This window comes from Vigna unguiculata, chromosome 9 (assembly GCF_004118075.2).
Source record: "Vigna unguiculata cultivar IT97K-499-35 chromosome 9, ASM411807v1, whole genome shotgun sequence".
NCBI lineage: Eukaryota > Viridiplantae > Streptophyta > Magnoliopsida > Fabales > Fabaceae > Vigna > Vigna unguiculata.
The window spans coordinates 9,613,182-9,636,363 of NC_040287.1; the positions used below are offsets into that span (position 1 = coordinate 9,613,182).

A 23,182-nucleotide genomic window follows, 5' to 3' on the forward strand; every position below is an offset into this window, starting at 1 on the left:
GAATTAGTTTTTAAATTAGTTTCTAATTAATTAGTACTAATTATTATTTTTTATTTATAATAATAACTAATTTAGTAACTAATAATTTTTAATTTTATAAATTAGTATCTAAATTGTCATACTAATTATTTTTTGCTTTTAAAATTAGTTTTTAACTAAAGTTTTTTTTGTAGTAAAAGTATTTTATCCTTTTCTTGCTTGATTTTTTTTCCTCTCACACTTATACTAATAGTACTTGCCCAAATGCAAGTTTAATTAATAAATTAATAAATTATGGTTGAATGCATTACTAGAGGATACAACACATAAATTTTCTAGATATAATGATGAAATGCCTAATATAATTTTGACTCATGGGTTTTGGTACAGTGTTTTATGTATTATGTTCGTATCTCATTTTAATATAATTTTATGCTTATAATTAAATTTAGAGATAATAACTAGTTGGAAGGATAAAAGGGAATGGAATTGGCAGTTTCATTAATAGTGTACCTTGACTCACCTCATCCAACATGTCAACCTATTTGCCTTTTTTTTTTTACTTTTATATTATAGGTACAAAATATGAAAATTGTTTTATTAAAATTAAAATAAAAACTACAATTTAAAAAGTGTAATATTTATTTTATGTTATTTAAAGGAAACAAATATGAAATAAGGTTGTAATTTAACTCATGAGCACTTTATATAGATTAAGATTAAAATAATAATTTTATTAAGTAATTTATATAAAAGATATTAACCTAATAAATATAACTTTAAAAAATATAATTTTTTAAAAAGAAAATACAAATTTGAGAGGTTAATCTACTCTTTTTGGTGGTCAAGTCATGCAATACTTTCGATTCATTATAAGTATGATGGGTTAGTCAAATTTGACTTCTTGAACATATTAAAATGGATTAAGTGGACTTATTTCTTATTTCTATATACTTCGTCATAATTATATATAAATTAAATTTTTATTTTATTTTTATACTCAATATTAAAATTTAATTTATAAATCTCATAATTTAAATTATAATATTATTGTATATTTACGGTAGGAATGCATAATTTTATAATTATTTATTTATATTTGAAAATTAAATTGTGATTCAATTTGTTTGATTGAAATTTAATATAAAATTTGCATCACCCTATTTAATTAATAGCGTAATTAAAAGAAGCGTCATCCTAGAATAATATCTTAGCATAGTTCCGAAGTTTAAAAGTAATTCCATACAACCAACCAAACGTGTAACGGTGTCAAAAGAAACAGTTACAAATATTCTACAATATTCAAATTGGAAATTTAAAGGACAGATGCTACATGGGTTGTGGCCCTAAAAGAAAGATCGCGAATCAGGATCCAGCCCAGGCAGGCTACGCAGCGGAGTCACCATTCTCCTGTTGACCGCGAGAACCTCTCTCTTATGCTCACATCAACAAATTGATGATCATCGCAAAAGAGAAGAACCACACACAAGACATTCAAACAAGCAAAGGGTAAGCTAGAGTCAAAAAGATTTTATCATACAATCAGGTATACTTTCGCAGTCCAATATACATACATCACTCAAGCATGTTATGACCTTCCATTCATTACACTAAGACTCGACTCGACTCATCCGGATACATATAACCTGGTCAGATTCAGCGGATGCTTGCACTTGTGGTGAATACCTCTGCTCACCCCCGAGCTATGTGTTACAAGTGTTACAATGAATCAATTCTCTCGTACACAAGGTTAGCCCTTAATGAGTTTCAGGCCTCCTGCTACTCTCACCACAGGAGTCAGTCCGCTCTAAGTGAGACTAACTGACTCCTTAGAGTGTCAAGATGCAATCCTTACCTTGAATCCTTACCAAGTTATATAGATGGGGAACCACCATGGGCACCCACTAACAAGGGCCATGGGATTACGTCCCGACCACTGAAGCAAGACCTTAAAGTCCCACCTAGAGACTTCAAGGAATTATGTACTGACCACATACTAAACATATACAATCAGTCAAGTAATAGATACAGATATCATGCATAGGAACCTCATACCAACATCCGTAACCAACCCTCATTTATCACAGGTTGAATCAATACCAACTCGTTATTCCCAACCACGAGTAAATTGCTTCCTCTCATACCAATACCATGCCACTGGATTACCAACCATCAAGGTCCATTGTTGCTCATGCCAAATTCGTGACTACACACACATATATATATCTCCAACCTCTCATGTATAATTCATATAGAAATCATGTCAAACTCACAATTCCCCACATATAATCCTCTCCCAATCATGCATAATCATTTCCCATTAAGCCATCATACAAGTACAAGTTAAACATCCAAACACAGAGGGAAAACAACTCAGGACGCTTCCTCACCCAGCTCTTCGCTCAGGCTGAAGGGTCTCGCTCAAGCGAGAAGGATTCTCGCTCAAGCGAGCTCCCCTTCGCCTAGGCGAGAGCTCGACAAGGATAACAGTAGCCCCTGCATAATCTCGCTTAGGCGAGACCCCCTCCGCCTAAGCAAGACATCTGCTTGCTCAAAATGAGGGTTTGGTCGCTTGAGCGACAACTCACGTAGAAAGCCCTGGGCGAGCCTCTGCTCATCTCGCTTAGGCGAGGCCAGCTCGCTTGGGCGAGATTATCAATGTATGCCACTGTTTGCGCCTACATCACACATACACATATACCAAACAAAAAAAAAATCCAGACAGCCTAGGCATTCATGGCAGCATACAAACTCGAGAAAACAATGAAACTACAATGGTACAAGTCATAATCACACCAAACAAGGAGGTTCTAGCTTCCCTTACCTGGAATGAGCTAGTTTTAAATGCCTCGACACCGAACAGCGGAGTACCACAACTCTAGGAGAAGATTACAAAGCTGGAAAAAGTGAACAGAGGGTGTTTACTACTGAAGCTCTAACACTACCCACGGAAATAGGACCAGAGATTTAAAAGTATGGGTTGGGAATACTTAGGTGAGCTAAGAACGGGGTTAAGCTGAACGTGAACTAAATGTACTGTGGAACCCTAACAGAGGAGACGGCTGCGACTCTAAGCACCAAGGAAGCAAAAATCTGAAAGTGTGGAATGAGTCAATTAGGTCAGACTTGGGTGGCTTTATCCTTTGGGCCAGCCCTTAGACCCAATAGCTTAAAGGCAGCCCTTAAGACTTTAGGGCAGAAAACTGGGTCTTACAAAATCTATATAAAATGTTTTTCTTTTTTTTTTCATTATATAATTGCTTAGCATCTTCTAAAAATATTGAAAACATTTTTTTTTTAAGTTGTAGAAAGTATTTTACACAAAAAGTTAAATAATGAAAAAGTTTTTCACATAAAGGAAACAGGTCGTGAATTCTTTTTGTATAATTTATTCACAATTTCAACTTTTTATTTATTTATAAATAAGTTAAATAATTTTATATAAAAAACTATAATATAAATTTATTATGTTATTTTAATAAATATAAATATGTTACAAGTAAAATACAATCAAATCATAAAATAACTCTCAAGCAGACAATTTTAATTAAAAATATAATTGGGTATATATTTTTTCATGTATTTTTTTGCATAAAATACGTATTCTTTCTACTTTATTTTTAGGTTTAATCACATAACATGATCCCGTTTTCGTTATAAAATCTTAATTGGATGCTCAACTTCAAAGTTATCTCAATTGGGTCCTAATTTTAGAAAATTTGTTCTAATTTGGTTATTTTCGTTAGGACATCATTGACAACATTAAGTATGTGCCGCGTGTCAGCTCTTGGTTTTTTTAATTTTTTTTAAAAATTTTTAAATTTATTTTTTACTTTTCTTCTTGAAAAAATAGTTGACACGTGTCAAATTAGAGTTTTGCCACGTATCAGCTTGTGATTTTTTAAATTTTTTTAAATTTTTTAAGTTTTAAATTAAAAAAACTGTCACGTGTCAAAGTATGATTCTGTCACGTGTCAATTATTTATGTGAAAAATCTCGATTTGGTCCTTGTATTTGTTATTTTATCTCAATTTAATCTTAATCTCTTTTTAAACTAAAGTAATTTTATCTCTTGCAAATTGAAACCAAATTTAACTTTTATATTAATATTATAATGATACTTTTATTATAATAGATATTTTTAACCAAATTATTTTTTTTTAAATTCAGATTTTGCATTGAACTTTATTTTAAAAAAATTGTTTTAATAATTTCTAAACAACTTACATTTGAATTTATAAAGTTGTTTAGAAAATATTAAAACAAATTTTTTAAATAAAGTTCAATGCAAAATTTAAATTTAAATAAAATTAATTTGGTTAAAAATATCATTATAGTATTGATATAAAAGCCAAATTTGGTCTCAATTTGGAAGAGATGAAATTACTTTAGTTTAAAAAGAGATTAGGACTAAATTGAGACAAAATAACAAATATAAGGATCAAATCGAGATTTTTCACATAAATAATTGATACGTGACAGAATCATTTTTTTTTTTGATACATGACATTTTTTTTAATTTAAAAATTAAAAAAATTAAAAAATTAAAAAAAAATCACAAGCTGACACGTGGCAAAATCTTAATTTGACACGTGTCAGCTATTTTTTCAAGAAAAAATTTAAAAAAAATCAAAAAAACCATGACCTGACACATGACACACACTTAACGTCGTCAATGATGTCCTAACGAAAATTACCAAATTGGAATAAATTTTCAAAAAATAGGACCCAATTGAGATAACTTTGAAGTTGAGGACTCAATTGAGATTTTATAACGAAAACGGGGACCTTGCGTGTAAATTTTTATTTAGAAAAAAATGTAAATTTTATCTATTTTTTAGTGATTTTATTTTATAATATTTTAAAAGATAAATAAATTATTTAATTCACATATCTCATATTTTAATTAAATAAATATCATTTTAATAATTCTTTGATCGAATATGTCAAAATTTAGAATTATATTGAATAAAGAAAATAAGATAATTTAAAACTAAATTAAAATTATAAATTTTTTAGACTTAGATAATGTTTGATTCAAGCTGACAGAAACCTACAGAAAAAAAATAGGATGTTAATTGTTTCGGTACACCCAATAAGTCATATATTTTTTAGGAGTCGAGGTCAAACGTAATTTAAATATTTCTTTTTTTCCTTCTCTCTCTGATACGTCTTTTAAGGGCAAAATTGTGACGAAACTTAACTTTTCAAAAGGGATAATACCTCGAAAATGCGGATTGGAACATTAATATCGAGGATTAAATATGTTGTTGGTCTATTAATTTTTGTAGTGAAGATTGGTTCTTATTTAGTCTTTTTAACCAAATTTTATTAAATTTATTTAACGTTTCAAACATATCCTATGATTTTGAGTTATTTACACCATTTATTACATTTTTGCTTCAATATTAACTTAAATACTATCATGAAACGTCTTTAAAATATTCAAATAAACTTAACAAAACCTAATTAAAACGATTAAATTCACACATTTCAATTTTCATACAAGTTAAAAGATCAACTATATTTAATCCATAATTTTATAATTTTATTATAATGATATACAAAATTATAAAAACAAAAAATTATGTTACAGACATATATATATATATATATATATATATATATATATATATATAATTTTAATAATAAATATAAATAAAAATAATTCTATATTATTTTCTAATTTTTATCTTAAATTTTTTATTTTTTTATTGTTTTTCTCTTTTTCTAAATAATTTAATTTCCACTTTTTTTATCTCTTCGGATCTACACGCAAATTCTTTCTCCTTTTCAAAAAAATACATTAAGGTTGTGTTCGTATGGTAAGGTAGTTTTGGGAGAAAGTATGAAGATGAATTTGTGTGAATTTAAGGAGATGAATATGTGCATTTTTTTTAGTAGATTTAAAGGATAAAGTGAATGGATTTGAAGATAAATTTTATGAAAGTTAATGAATGATTTGATTGATATGATAGATTAGAAAAAAGTTATAGTAGATAAAATTTAAAATTTACTAAAATACCCTTCATAATAAAAAATTTTAAAAAAATAAAATTTAAAAATTTAAAATTTAAGAATATTTTAATTATATTTTTATATATTAATTATATATATATATATAAATTAATAATAATAACTACATATATTATTAGTTTTTAACAATATTATAATTATTATTAATTATTATATACTTTTATTAATTAATAATAATAATCATTTTACATATATTAGTTATTATATATTAGCATATTAATTATTATATTTTAAATAATAATTTAATTATTAATTATTATTATATATTGGTAATTAAATATATATATATATATATATATATATATATATATATATATATATATATATATATAATAATTAATAAAATAATAATAGCAAATAAATAATTAAAATTATTAATAATTAATAATATATATAACAAAATATTAATTGTAAATAAATTATAATAATAGTATATTGTAATTAATAATTACATTAATATATATATATATATATATATATATATATATATATATATAAATTTAAATAGGGTATAAACGTAAAATGATTTTTGATCTTCTCAAATCTTTGCAAAATGAAGAAATGAATTTTCAGAAGTTAATCGCAAATCGATCCTTGTTTTTCCTTTCAAATCATGCAATGAGAACATGAAATTTTTTAAAATTTGTCTTCACAAATTGTTGTATACAGGACAATCTATCCAAGCGAACATGGGTTAAGGATGTGTTCTTATGCAGGTGATGATTTGAGAGAGAGGGAGATGATTGATTTGGGTTGATTAGAAGGTGATATTTATGTTGTTCTTTTTTATGGATTTGGGAGTGATAATGGAGTGGATTTAAGCGGTAGAAGAGATCTAGTCTAGGTCAGTGCTTTCTTTTGCTAGAGAATATATATGTTGTTGTCGACATAACCGATGTCCCGCAAACTACCAGGAAGCCCACTACATAGGTAGGGGGCGTACTGACTTGACTTTCTCAATTAAGGAGGCTCGCTAGCTGCTTGAGCCATAAAGGCTTCTTATTTCAACGGATTTCATTCACTGGCTTTCCTCTCTAAGAAGTCAGGTCGATCCAAAGCCATTGCTTGAAACGATTTCCTTGACCGAAGTCTGCTACCGAAGCAGGATTGCTAATTTTTGTGAAAGTTTATGAATGATTTGACTGATGTGATTAAAAAATTAAATTTAATAGATGAAAATGTAGAATGACCTAATTGTCTTTGGTGTTAAAAAAGTATAATTAAATGATATTTAAATAAATTGTAATTAGTATTTCATATATTATTATCATAAATAAAAATATTATAAATATTTATGAATTGAAAAAATAATATTAAAATATATTTGATTTAGAAAATTTAATATAACATTGGATACAAATGTAGTGTGGAATCGGATACAAGTAACATTTATCTGGATACTGAACCATTTGTAATCAGATACAAATGTGGCAAGTGAAAAGCTGGAACCAGATACAAATGTGTGCATCAGGAATCTTGTTCACAAACCTCGAGCCCATACCTATGAGTGCAACAGCGATATGATTTTTTTCACATATAATAACATGGACAATAAAGATACTATGGTAAAGGATATGTTTTTTATTTCTAAAAATTATTATTATTCTTAAATGTAATTAATAGTAAAAATTATGTAAGAAAGAAAGCTAAATTGTAATCCAAAAATATTTCAGAACAAATATTATAGTTGAAACCAAAGTAATGATACTGAATAAAAAAAAAGTTATGTATGTAACCAAAAAGTTATGTATGTAACCAAAGGGTAATTTTGTTAAATAACAAAACTTACTTAAAATCTCTTCATAATATGTATGATGAGTTAAAGCACAAATCTCACATTTTCACACTCTCTATCGCCTTCGATTCCGAGTAAAAAAATACAAAGTTGTTATAAATCCACGTTTCCAATTCGGTGTAAATAGTAAATCATTTCTAAGGAACACATGTTATGAAGTAAAATAAAAGATAAAAAATAGAAAGAGAAATGAAAATTATAACTTAACCTTTTTATTTTATATTTATTTTATGAATTACCTCCTATGAATGTATAGTGTGGTGATGTCTTTGTTGGCGTCACTAGTTTGTACACAAGTACCAAGGCGGATTTGTAAAATTAAAGTCCGAAATTGCAGTTTTTGTGATTGAATTGGAAGATATGCAGATTCACTCCTTCATCGAATCAGTCACCTGAGCGGTAAAAACTGCACTGTTACACTTCTCACTCAGTGAGAGATATTATAACAAAAATGGAAGTGGGTTTCCTTTTTACAGTAGCATATCTTTGAATGTTAGAAATGATTTTCTGATACAGAGGGAGAGAGTGAGGTGGTGGGGCCTCCATTGCAGTATTATCTATCATCTCTTTCTCTTATATTCCTTCCATAACCATCACTCATTCACTGCTCTTCTGTCACATCATCCATTTACTTTGCTTTCACCTTTCATTACCATTCTTATAAATAATAATTCTTTCTATTTTCTTTTCTAAACAAAATACACACTATACTATTATATACTTACATATGCCCCTATTCAATTTTGTTAATTTAATTGTTAGACTAAAAGACATTCAGTAGATTATATTTTAAAGCTTAAATAACTTTATGATCATTGTAGAGTTATAATGTATATTTCTTATAAAAAAAGTGTTGGTGGAAAAATTATTCTTTTTGATTTTCTTATGAAATGAGATTTTAAATGATATATAATTTTTTTAATCAGCAAAAAAGAAAAAAAAAACAAATATTTAATCAGGTTATGTTTCACATTCATTATTCTCTCTTTCCCAATTTCATTTTGGTTTTATTTTGTATGTCTCGCAATCACCTTTTGTCCCTCCTTTTTGCGACACAACGAGTACCACAACCATTACATCCCATTTTGTGTTTTGCGTCTCATTTCTGCAACAAGTTCAAGTTCAGGGTTTGGAATTGGTTAAGCGAAATCAGGGATTTCTGTGAAGTGCGAGTTTGTTCCTCCAATTTGTCACGAGTGCAAGTGAAGCTTCAATGACGATGAGTAAATGAGCAAGCATTTTGTTTCCCTTTCTCTGTAACGAGCTTCAATGGCAGAAGTGAGCCTTCAACGAGCCACATTTCCTTCCCCCTTTCTCTGTGATTGCAAATCGCACCCGTGAATAACGTTGTAAGTTTGCTTCTGCATTCCCTGTTAGGGCTTCTTCAAATCAATGTGCATTCTTCAATGACCTATCGCGCACCACATTGGCTCGAGAGCATCGCCTCCGTGCTCACCTTTAAAGCCCCTTCCAGTGACACTCGCTCTTCACTGTTCCAGCCACCTCACGAGCCAACAAAGGGAGCAAAGAGGTTTCCATACCCAGTAACTCCTTATCCCTCTCTTTCTTAGTTAGGGGTTTTCCTATTAGGGATTCACTATTTTGTGTTTTGGGATGATTAAATTCAATTTGAGTATATGCATCTGGTAGGCTTTGTTTATGTGTTTCTCACACGCTTTTCAACTGCAACTCTTTAATTTGAACATCGAGAATGAAGGTTGTATTGTCCGATGAAGATTCAAGAATTGTTCGTTGGCTTAGCCCACGCAGATCTTCGTTCGAGTCATGCGTGGGCTTGGCCCACGCATAAGGAATTACTTCAATTATTCATTAGCTTAGCCCACGCATAGCCCATGCAATTGCGTTGAATTTTGCATTGTCCTGACCAACGAAAACTATTCAAATTTCTTCGTCATTTCAGTTGTTCGTGGGCTTGACCAACGCATGCGATATTATTATTATATTTCGTATTCATTTTCGTCGGCTTAGCCAACGATAAAAAGGCTGCAACCATGCGTCCCCATTTAGTTGACGCAAACGAGCTTTCCATCCAAGAAATGAGTGTTGATCAAGTTGCCGTCACTAGACCAACGCCATCATCATTTTATCATGAGATTTTCACACTTTGTGTGTTATTGACTAACGAAAAAATCATACATTCTTGTAATGTATATAAGAAATAAAATGTTTGACACATTTTTTATTTTCTATGTATAACTCATAAATATTATTGTTTAACTACGTAAATTGTATACAAATTATATATAAGTTGTTGAGTAGATAACAAGTTATTTAAAAGAAATATTTAAAGAAAATAACTTTTTAATGTGGAAATAATGTTGTTTTTTTATTGTATTTTTCTTTTGTTCGTTTGTTCTAAAACTAAAATATGTTTAGAAAGATGGTACGAGTAAATTTTATTTAACATATTTTTGCAATTTTGAAAATAAAAAATAATAATGTAAATCCTAACATCGTCATCTGGCACATGGCTTTTAACATATGTCATTTAAACAATTAATATATTAAAGAATACTTATAAGAATAAAAATAAAAATAAAATTACAAGGATCATATGCAAAAGAAAAAAACTAATATATATATATATATATATATATATATAAACTTATTATAAAACGACAGAAAAGAAAAAAATACTGTATCGATCTTACTTGATGGCTTACTTTGTCACCTAACAATTAAGTTATCAATTAATCAAAATTAGGAACTGACAAAGATCAAACAAAAATAAATAAATTATCAAGGAACACAATATAAAAAAGAAAAAATTTATTAAGAACCATATCTAAAATATGTAAATTTATGAGTGCAGAAAAATTTTAGATTATTCAATACTCTATTAATAAATTCAATTTATGTGTAATACTTTTTTTTTTTTAAACGGAAGTAAATATTTATTATTAAATTAAATAATTATACATAATCTAAATTTTGATAGACGTGATCACTAAATTAATATCAAAATACTCAGAAAATTCTTAATAAATGTTAACACTTATCTTTTAGTATTATTTAATTTTATGGTATTCGATAAGTTAAGACAATTTTTTTTATAAAATATTTTATAAAGTTTTCTGATTTCAAAGTTTGGCAGAGATAATAGTGACATATGTCACAGTTTTATTATCGAAAAGATCGAAGAAGAAATGTGTATTAATGACTAATTATATAATTATATATTCACTTATTTATAGAATTGTAGGTCAACTTAACTTTTTTACAAAGAAGTAGTATGACTTTTATGAAAATAATTAAAAATTATATTAACAGTGATTTTTTGATTAAATATATTTTTATAGTGCATATCCATCGAATTCTTTTTCTTTTCAGCTGGGCAACCAAAATTTTGTAAAGTTAATTAATTATGAAAGTAAAAAGTAGCAATTAAAAGGTTTATTGTGAATAATCCTTAAAAGTAATTATTAAAAATTTTCATCCTTAATATTTACTTATTTAATATAAAAACGTGATGGTTTTTTATTAACGATGTTTTCTTTTTCTTTATGGTTTCTTTCCGCCTTTCATGAGGTATGGAGAGTCTTATGAATATCTTTCGATATGGTTTGGTTGGAAAGATTTCGAATTCAGTGACCTTCAAACTCTTACATAACGTAAGTTAGAAATTTATATGTTTTTTCTTTTCAAGATTTCACAGTCACAAATTTCTTTCTTTCAATTGTTGAAAGTTTAAATTATATTTATGAATTACACATTCTAAGAATAAAATTAATTTATTTCATATTGTAGAAGCTTATAACCATTGAGATTATGCCCAGCATTGCTGCAATGCCCCTTCAGGTTCAGACCAATTACAAGTGTTTTTGAAAATATAATATTTTAATATTTGTTGTGTAACCTAGGAACTTGTTCGCAAGGGTTTTGTTAGACGGCAGTAATACAACGTTTTCAGCAGTCATTCGCTTAAATCGATATTAAACAGGACTTCCACATTCTACACACTTCCTCATCAAAACTTTCAAAAAAGAACAAACTTTTTATTAATCAATCTCAATGAAAATAATTAATTTTCAATTAGTCACTGAAGTCAAGAAGTAATATTTTAAATTATATAATCTAAAATGTATTTCTAAATTATGTAATTAAATAATACATTTTAAATTTTACGATTTAGATTATTAAAATGCAATCCTAAATGATGTAACTAAAATACAGCATCCAAATTTTATCTTTTAAATCAATGAACTACGTAATTGATTGGAAAGAAAAGTCCCATGTTCTAGTTTCTGGACATACAGAATCAAACATCAATTTCAATTTTCACTCCGTGATTTTTTTTTTTAAGTCGTTTTTAAGAAATAATATAAGCTACCATTGAAGTGTGTCACCACAATTTAAAATGAAAAAATAAATCATATTGCAAATAGATTATAGTCAAACATCAGTTATATTTAACTTTTAACTAACTAAAACTGAAGAAATTTTACCATTTATTATTTAATAAATTACTTTCAAATGCTAATGCTCTTGTCTAGTCCTCAGGTCAGAAACTAGCCTTTTCCTAATTACCTAATTAGTTGCCAGTGTGCAAGTCTCGTAACTTGTCCTCGTAAACTAACATTTATACAAGGGTATCATCATAACACATATTAAGAGAATAAAAATTTACGAAGAGAAACATAAAAGAAAACTAGCACTTCATTTACAATCTTAGATTATATAACATATTTATCTATAAGTAGACTAAGAATATTTAATTTATATAAATTTGGACTCAAATGCTCCTATCTATATATACAAATTCCCAAGAATTATGTTCGTTAGTAGTCCTTTTTTATTCATAAAAATTGAACACACAAAAGTTTATAATAACTTATGCATTATATTCAACCAACTGAACTACACTTCCTTAATCCTTGGATGAGAGTTTTCATTTTCAATGAAAAATTCCATTCAAAGTAGTAGTAATGCTCTACTATAACATATAACAACTTGTAAAAATCAATATTATTGATTATCTAGCTCGACAATGGAACAATCTTAATTAATTCACTAATTGTACGGGTGTAGTTGAAAATAACGTATATTACATACTACAAATTCTAAAACAAACGAAGTAATGAGACAAATAAAATGCTGAAAACTAAATATTAGAAATGGAGTAAGATTTAATGTTTCCCCCCGTTTGTCACTATGATTAAAATGACTTATTAATACTGAACAAAATTATTTAATAAAACCAACACGGAATTTATCTAATGAAGAATATGATGCAAAAAACATCAAATATGTATTGTTCACATTCATCGAATCTAGATCAAATCGTAAGTATAAAGTTATAGGAAAATGTATACTAGATTGTCTAAAAATTAGAACACGTTAAACACAAGAACAATCTGTCAGACGTGTTACAATATAAATATGCATACCATATTTTGCCTTTCCAAAAACGTGAAACAAGAACAAAACTCATATTTATTATCCAACAGTACAATTGTTGTATAATACTAGTTAGAATAAAGATGATTGATAGCAGAAAGTATATGCAAGACACGCTAAAATTCATCCATTAACATGATAAATCACGAAGTTATTTTGAAAAAACAACTAAACTAAAAATTATGGTTTCGACAAGTTTGCCCCTCAATGAGCTCTTATTGGAAATTACTGTCAACAACACAACCCATCCACTATCTAATTATACAAATATAAATTTTAAGAAAACATCCTTCATTGCGATTATCAAGAACAACCTGAGAGAAATGGTGACAAATTCTCTGGTCATTGCATGGTGAACATAATCTGCCAAAATCTCTTCTATCCCAGCTTTTAAGTGCCAGAACACAAAGAAATTTGCCAAGGCCAATGAATAGGCGTTTGGGTATAATAAAACAAGAGAGGCAACTGCAGTAGCTTTAAGGAGCTGCTCCCTCTTCGTCTTCGTTTCTTTCCCTAATCCACTCTTTCGTTCCTTGCTATACATGCCAACCAATACAGAGAGGGAAATGGGAATTAACCAGCTTTCATAAAAACGGCAAATTCATGGATGTTATAACTGTTTTCAAGTTTCACTCATTATCAAAGGATGACTCAAGCATCCGTGCCAACGTAATGCCCTTTAAACCATGAATAGACTAAACCAACAATATGGAATAGATAAGAACAACTATCATAGAGCATTCCTATATTTATTATATACCTATCCCCAATGCTTCAAAACCATGGATTTAAAAAAAAAAAAAAACTCTCAAGAAATGGGAGTAGAAAACAAACATATGATCCCAAATTATTGTTCAAAGTAACAAAAAATTAGAATACTTTCCAATAATCAACAATATGACCACCGGAATCTAGTGTAGCAGTGGCCACTATAATCAGTTTCTTGCTAATCCCCAACACAAAAAAATAAAATAATACTTTATAATAAAGGGAATGAAACTTCATGAAGTTGTAGACGTTAAGGTACACAAAGTATACGTGTCCTTTCATTTTACTTTGCACTATATGGAAAGCACACACCTACAGCGTAAGTTTATACTATCCCAATAGATCAAGAACCAATTTGCACTAGACTAGTAATAATTTCATTTCAAGTCTACACAATAAAATGGAAGAATCAACCATGTATGGTGGAGCTCAAATATTCAACAGCCAGGTACACTTAAAGATGGAGATGTGTGCATCAGCAAAAAGAGAAATGATTAACATCGGTAATTGCAACATTGCCTACTTCCGTGGACAATGCTGAAAATCAAAGTGATGATACCCTTCCTGAACTTTTGATCAAGAAAAGGTTAAGGAAGATTTTCATGATTTTGATGGTAACTTGGTAGTAGTGAAGAAGTGGTCAGTGCATGGATGGGGAGGATCTTAAATAGTCTTAAATAAATAAATGCATGCTTGTAGATTATAGTTGTATTTTGATTGAAAAAATTTTAGAAACTATAATTTAGTTTCATTTCATGTGTAAAATAGATGCAAATAGTAATTTTGTAACTGGGCCTATTAAATCTAACAAGTTAGGAGAATGTAAGCATTAAAGGGTAAAAAGAGCAATGAACAAGTTCAAGCCCAATCAAGCATCATAAATCTCGGCCAAAACATATTAAAAGTCAAAGCACAGAAGTCAAGGAGCAAAGGTGGCAAGGAGTGCATGCTTCATAAGTTTCTTTTTTTCCACTTTCTCCTTTCTTCCCCATTTGTAAGAAATTGCAAATTTTCTTTCTTCTTCATGTTTCGTTCTCCTCCTATCTCTATGTGTGTGCTCATCTTCTCTTCTTAGAAGGAAGCTTTCAAACTTGAATAATACAATGGGTTAATGTTGTAGTCAGTGACAAACTTCTAAGGGTTATATTTATATCTTCTTTTTATTGTTTACGTGCGCCCTTATTCTTGTGTTGATGTTCTTGTTCCACTCTTAAAAGCATGTTTTCACCGTTAATTAATCTTTATGGATTACATTCATATTCAGTGGTGAGCATCTTTGGGTTTGTTGTTCCAAAATTCATAAAAACATTAACAAATTTAAGTCTCGCATCTTAAAAAAAGTTAATTCAAAGCCTTTTAAATAACAAATTGTTGAAGTTGGCAACAATTTTATGTTTAGGCAGTCAATATCCCATAGACAACAATGTTAATCTTCTAAGAGGGCTTTCTATAATGTTGGCAGTAAAAAGGGAATTCTGCTAGAATATACGTTCAACAAAGAAAATCTTTTGGCCAAAGAGAAGAGCATCAAATCGGATGTTAAGCAATAGCTAATAGTATGCATTGCAAGTGAATTGCGTATCTACAATCACTTTTTGATTCAACGGGGAAAACTTAATTCATATGTAGGATAAGGGAGTTATATTTGTTTAGAGCATCGGGGATATTGTTTTGAGTTTTAGTACTATTGGAGATCCTGCATTGCCTAGGAATAAGATCAATTTATAATATATAACCGAGGTACAAATTTCACCTTACAAGCCAATTTTGTGATAATGAATTAGGCTTCAATTCACTTCCTGATATAATATCAGAGTCATTCAAAGTCTATCCTAGTCATGTTCTTTGAGACTATTACGTCATGCCACCATTATTAGACTCCTGTTAAACCACCTATAAATGTCTAATCCCATCTTGAAATGTTCATTCCTTGGTGTGAGAGGATATGTTCGAGATCCAATATCGACTAGGAACAAGGTTAATTTATAATATATAAGCGAAGTGTAAAACTTACCTTACAAGCCAGTTTTGTGGAGATGAGTTTAAGCTTAAACTCACTTCCCAATAAGTGTTAAATTATCCATTTTGTTGTGGATGAGGAGGGAGTTTCCTAGTAGAGTTATGGCCTATGGGACCTTTCCCTTTTCTACTAGGGTTGCGTTGTCCAATAATTTCTTAGGAAAATAGTCTTTTGTTTCCCAAGACCTTTTTTGTTTCTTTGGAGGATATCTAATGCTCCTTTTGCATTTTTCCCATTCCCGTTTGACAATATTTCTTGGTAATATAATAAATGTAATGAATGGTCTGACATACAATCAAAAATTCAAAATTATAGCTATAAAATATCAAGAGAATCAATACAATGATTATGCTTAACAGACTTGTAATCATGATCAATTTTACCAGCAAACAAGATTGGCAAAAGGAAACTAAGGAGAGCATAAATGCAATGGAATTGGCAGGCTTAATTACTGTCTCAAGCTTTGAAGTTATCTTCTTCGTTCAAAGAAAAGGGAGTATTGTAATGAGCTATTTTAGAATTAATTTATCCCTTTAGTTGCAGGTGTTCTGTAAAGGGATTTTATTAGGAGAATTCTGCAGCATTTATTAGGAGAATTCTCCCTGGGCAATGTTTGCATTGTGGTTTCCTAGGAACTGTTACCATTTGTTTTCCTAGAGCTTTTAGGTTTCTTAGGAATACCTTATCCTCTTTTTGTATTTTCCCCTTCCCATTGAATAATACTTAGTTCTCTATTTGGAATAAATGACAAAATCTATTAAATGTAAAATTGAACTTAAAAATTTCTAGATATACATGGCACCTAAAGATAGTGGAAAGGCTTAATATAATATTCAAGCTCATCGATGCAATAGTGGCTGATGCTTATGAGATTGAGAGTATGATCAATTGTACCATCAAGTGCACCAACTAACCTTTTGATATCACCCTCTGCAGTAGCAACTGTGGCATAACCAGCTACAGAGCGAGGCTGAACCTGGGAGTCATTGGTCAAATAAATGAACTGGACTTTAGCATTTAGCATTATCCCCATCAAATAGAATTCATTCCATTCAGCTTCCAATACTAGTGATGAAATTTTACTAGATCAAATCATACAGTATGACCCTTTGAGGAACTGAACACAGTAACTGTCATGAGAATTCAATAGTTCCTATTTGAATGAAATTCCTTGTGAAAAACTTTTTACATCACACATATGAATGAATACATGTAATTCATATTACCAACACTATTCAATGATTTATGTTTTTACTTTTTCATCAATTCCCATGAAAAAATTTAAAGAAGTCATGATCTCTTAAGTTCTAAAACGAAAAAGGACTTTGAAAGAATACTTTTGAACTTATGTTTGATAATCTCACCATTGTTTGTCATTCAACCACTCAATGCATGTAGTCTATTTAGCTATTAATTGTTTTGCCTCCATTCTTCTTAAATGAAAACTTCAGAAACATTGATATAACTAATAACCTGGGTTTTATTTACATTAAACACTATATACTATCTATATGATATATTTGAAGAATTTTTTCACCATGACTGAATCTTACAACTTGATACAAAAGTATGATTCATGATTCAAACAATAGCTCGGCAATTCATGATTTGAATCTCGATTTGATAACTTGGTTGAGCTAGTAAATACGTAAATAAATAAATAAGAATGTCCCTATGGTTGTGCATAATTTGTTTTATCATGACAAATAACTTGTTAGTCTCCAAGTATACATAACAACAAATACACGAGAGAATTTAAGAATATAAAAGAAAACTGATATTATCTTTAAATATTACAGAGCACTAGAACTTAATTTTTTTAATTCACTTCCTACACCATCTTTCTCACAAATGACAAATGAACCAATCGAAAAAAAAAAATTCCCGACAAGAGAAGGAAAAGGTGTAGTGCAATATCAAGCACACCCTATTGTCGATACTGGAGACAAGTAGTTGGCATTAATAAGTCAAGTTGTGTCTTCAAGAAGGTGTGAAAAAGTCCCGAGAATATTTTCTCTACAAATAATAGCCAATAGAGGCCTCTCCTTCACAGGAAAGCCTCTACAAGGTCTTTCAATTGACAATATTCTAAATTCCCTTTCCCTTATTTAAGTTAGTTGAATATATACATATGTGCAAACAACATAAATACAACACAGAACACATCAACAATTAATCAGACAGACAAATTCCAATGCGGAAAAATAGATAATATGCAACATTAACAAAATGAACAAAATGTCACTTAAGGTCAGTATTCAAGAAGCTACATAAGAATGCTAGAGAAAAAAAAAAATCTTAATATACCTCAAGTATGGTTTTGCCTGTTCCTTCACCGGGGCCATAGTGTTTGAGAACCTAAAATCATTCACATAACCAAACGCTATTTTAGACAACAAACATCAATGAACATCACTTCAATACCAATTCCCAAAACATTTCTTAGTTACCTCGTGAGCGCGTCCTGGATGCAAAAAATTCACGTCCACCGCAGTTGAAATGCAAAAGGCGAATTCGTTAGAAACTAAAACCACACATCAAATAATCACAAAAGCAAAACACGAAAAATTATATAACCTCGGTTTCCGTCGAGATTCCCAACTCTAACCTGCAACACAAGAAAGAAAGTTACGATGAGCCCTAAAACCATCCCCGAAGCGTCCAATCGCAACGAAACGACTACGGATAATAATATATGAGAAAGGATAGCAGCGTTGTGTATAATAAGCAACGGTGTGAGAAAACGGAGGAACTTACATCAGATCCGGATAAAGAGATTCCGCGGGACTGGGTTGCGGACCACGGAGCGGTGAGGAGGTTGGGTAGAGCGGAAGGGGCGGGGATCGGAGGAGACGGTGGCGACGGAGAAGGAGGAGCGGCGGTGGCTGAGGATGCGTGAGCAACGAAGTTGGAAGAGATTCTGAAGAGAGGCTTGGAATTGTAGAGCCTCTTGGTGAGTCTGAACGACAGAGATTGCATTTTCGGGTTTGGGTTTTCTGTGAAGTGTGAGGAACTATGCAGGATCGGCACTCCCTACTTACACAAGGAAGATCGCCTGAAAATGGGGAATCTTAAGGTTTGATGACCTACCAGTTAGGACACCTGTTTTGGTTTTATTTTATTAATACCGTTAAATATTAATTAATTTAATTAATAATATCAAACCTGTAAAATTTCAATAATAGGAAATTTATAATCAAACAAAAATTGATGGAATCGTATTAATAGAAAACTCATTTTGAATTGACTTTTATAACTTTTAAAATTTTCTAATTTGTTTTAATGAATATAATGTTAGTTTTTTAAAATGTTTGCAAAATCATGTTATTTCATTTTTGTTATTATTTTAAGAATTTTATTGTGATTTTAAATATTTTATAGATAAAACGTACTTATAGAGCACGAGTTAAAATTGAAAAGAATTCTCTTTTTAACTAGTTGTTGAAGTTGTTTTTTGAGAAAAGTTACTTTTCTGTCATAATTCTTTTTATAACTAACTAAAATTCTAAATAAAGCCATACTGCCAGCAATAATTTCATTTTTTATAAACTTTTTTTTTAATATTTTAGATGTATGATAAAAAAAAATTCAAAAAATATAAGGGCCTAAAAAATTAGAGTACAAGTGGTCTTTTATAAATAAAGCTTAAGTATTTTATTATTAAAATAAAATGATTGATTAGTCGAGTTTCAACAATATATTTCTAGAACTATTTTCTTTACCTTTTTATGACTTCTTTATAAGATTCTGACAAATATGTTTATTTGTTTGAAGATTAAAGTTAACTATAAAAAGTCAGAGTACACTAAAATGTTTTTGTCCGAATTTTCATCAAAGTAAATTCATCTTTACCCATTCTTTTGAGGTAACTTTTAGAAGTTTTGGATGCATATGTTTTAGTTTGGTTTCATATGACTAAATTGAGTTTAAGATGAATATCTAGTTTTCTAGAATTGTTATCATGTGTTTAGATTATTGATCTGAGTTTTTGTTGGGAATAGTCCAAGTATGAGTCAAAAAGTTTCACGTTGGATAGAAAAGACAAAGTTAAACACTATATAAGAATAAAGACCCATAACAACATTGCCTTAAGGTTTTGGTGTAAAAGTGGTGTCAAAGATCTTATGTGTAAGACTAATGTCATATAACCATATAGAACCACAATCTCTCAATGACTATAACCATAACCCATATATGATGAATATAACCCATATGTGAAAAATATATATAAACCTAACAGCGGTATCAGAGCCGATGGTTCGGAGTGACTGACTGCATAACCATAACCATAACAAAAAAGGGGTCACTCATACACCTGAAGGGAAATATATCCATATAGAAAAGACAAAGTTAAACACTATATAAGAATAAAGACCTATAACAACATTGCCTTAAGGTTTTGGTGTAAAAGTGGTGTCAAAGGTCTTATATGTGTAAGACTAATGCCATATAACCATATAGAACCACAATCTCTCAATGACTATAACCATAACCCATATATGATGAATATAACCCATATGTGAAAAAAATATATATAAACCTAACAGTTTTCTATATACATTGCAACTTGTGAGAGTAAGAACTCTTTAAACTCTAATAGAGTCAAGAAGCTTGGTGTACATAAGCGAAGCTAGATATTTTCTTATAAGAATTACAAGTTAAATGATTTGATTGTAAGACGACTTATTCGAGTTGTTAGAATGGGTTTTGATGTCAATTTTTTAATTATAAATTGAGAAGTTTTGAATTAAATGATTTAGTGTGATTAAGTCATATTGGCTCACTATGACAACTTTTCACAACTAAATATATCACTTTTGGCATAAAGGATTATAAATGCCTAACCAATTAGAGAATAGTACATGTCAATTATGTTTTTTGAAACTATGCAAACTCAATTTGAGCAAGTCATATTTTCATTTATAAAAATTCGTTTATTTAAGATCTAAAGAGCATTGCTCGTTGGGCGAGAAAAAACTCGTTGGGTGAGCCTTTAAATAGGACTCATAATGTTTTTGTTAGCTAGGAGAACCAATCTCTAGTTAGATAGAATTGGTTCTTGAGCAAGTCAAGTCTCGTTGGGCAAATTTCTCCTAATGGTTGGAGTTATTGGACAAGTCACATTCTCTCTTAATAATTTTTTTTTTATAAAATCTTCTAGTGTTCATGCACTTGGTGACTCAAATTCACTCGTTGTGTTGATATATTTGCAAGCAATAAGTATTTTATTGTTCTCTCTCAAGAGACTTGTAAAACGCATGACAACTCTCGCAATTGATGACTTAATTAGACACAAAGTTCACAAAAACATTAAGAAACTTTTTTTGTATTTTTATCAAACAATTGGTGTGCAATAAGAAAATTAACATAGAGTATTTACAATTGTCAAGATTAGATTTCATTCGCTTTATTATCATGCATTCACAAACATCTCAGTTCCATATTCAAGTCAATTAACTCACAAGATTACTCAAATCTTATTCCTAGTGACTTTTAGCCTGTGATAACTTATCAAGTTTCAATTCCTTGAATCATCAACAAGTGAAATCATGCATTAAGTTCAAGAGTCTTAAGATTACTAATGAATCATGTTTTATCTCTAGATACAAGCTTCATCTAGGTTCAAAAGACATTTGCCAACACCTCAAGAACCACAAACAAGCCATGGGTGATCAAACCACAACAAGCATTAAGCGCAAAAATCAAACACTAACTTGAATTGGAAAAAAACATATATATTAACAACACAATTTTACACAAGAATTCAATGTTTTACATCTAATCTCAACAAAATAGAAATTTCTCTCCATAGTGAAAAAATTGGGTTTTGCAAAATTGAAGAACAAAGAAGAAATTATAACCATAAAGTATAAGCAATATCTCTTCCAAGGTTCTTGACAACTACTTCGTGTTCCAATTGGGCCTTTCATTCGCATCTCTGCCTCCAATTTTGTAGCCCATCATCCTCACCAACCCAAAAGGGGTAAAATCTCCATGGATGAAGAAGGAGACCTAAGAAGAAGAAGAAGGGAGAGTTTCCCAACACCCCTAGTAGCCTTTAAGAGCATCTCCCAAGCACCCAAGGTGTTTCTATTCATGCAAAATGAGGAATCACCTAAAACTCTAGTAGAAACATAATTAAATAACCATATTCGCGTATGAGGGTCGACAATCTCGCCCAACGGCTTCATTCTCACACAACGAGGCCTCAAATTAACGCTCTCAGACTTGTAACCGGTTGGGCGAGTCATATTTTCACCCAATGACTCAAATACTGCAGTTATGTACTGTCATTTTTGCCCAGCGAGTCAGCCTGACACCCAATGGTGGTTTTTTGGCCTTTCGGGGGTGGTCCAAGGCAGTATATACCTATAGGTGAGTCCTTTCTGCATGTTTGCAGTGCTAGGTGTGATTTCGGTGCCTCCCGATGTGGATATTTGTCTAAAAATCAATCTTTCTTGTCCAATCATGCTTCCTTGAGTTCGAACTTGATTTTCTCCACCAGAATTGCTTCCTATTGTTTTATTTCACACCCTCATAATAGAGATTAGAAGTAAAGAAAGCATAAAACAAAGAAGATAGAAAACACTAAAAAAATAAGATACACTTGAGAATTAAACAAGTAAAAGCTATGGAGAAGTTGATTTTATTCACGAAACAAAACACCAATAAAAGGTAGAAAACAACGCTATCAATTTGGCTAAGTGAGTATAATTCTGACTAAGCGAAATTTAACATGTGCTCAATTCGTAAAGCACGCCAAATGTCGACTAAGCGAGATAATGCCTTAAGAAGTTAAAGGAAAGGCTTGAATAATACTTTGGTCCATATTTTCGTTAAGTTTGCTCAATGTGGTCCTTTTTTTTTCTTTTATGTGTTCAATAATATCTCAATTCTTGTAAATTTTAGTTAATTTGGTTCTTTTTGGTAACGACATTTAAATAGTCAACGAAAAGTGAACAATATGTGCCACGTCTTATTTTGTAGTTTATTTTTATTTATTTTTAATTTAAAATAAGTTGTCCATGTGAATATAACACACTAACATGTGGTATTTATATTGACTTAACAATGACTTGACACATGGCATTGTTAGTGTCACATGGCACAATCCTGACTTCACACATGGACATTTTTTCAAATTAAAAAAAAATAAAAAATTTAAA

General features: G+C 30.0%; 1 protein-coding gene across 1 annotated transcript; it reads right to left on the bottom strand.

The window, feature by feature from the left end:
* Positions 1-13,315: 13,315 nt before the first annotated feature.
* On the bottom strand, positions 13,316-19,108 carry LOC114164070 (succinate dehydrogenase subunit 4, mitochondrial). The gene is made up of 6 exons (XM_028048553.1): positions 18,774-19,108; positions 18,594-18,624; positions 18,467-18,480; positions 18,324-18,374; positions 16,931-16,992; positions 13,316-13,764 (listed from the first exon to the last, which is right to left on the bottom strand). Exons 1-6 carry the CDS (start codon positions 18,993-18,995, stop codon positions 13,488-13,490), a joined length of 657 nt encoding a protein of 218 aa, XP_027904354.1. The 5' UTR covers positions 18,996-19,108; the 3' UTR covers positions 13,316-13,487.
* Positions 19,109-23,182: the final 4,074 nt, after the last annotated feature.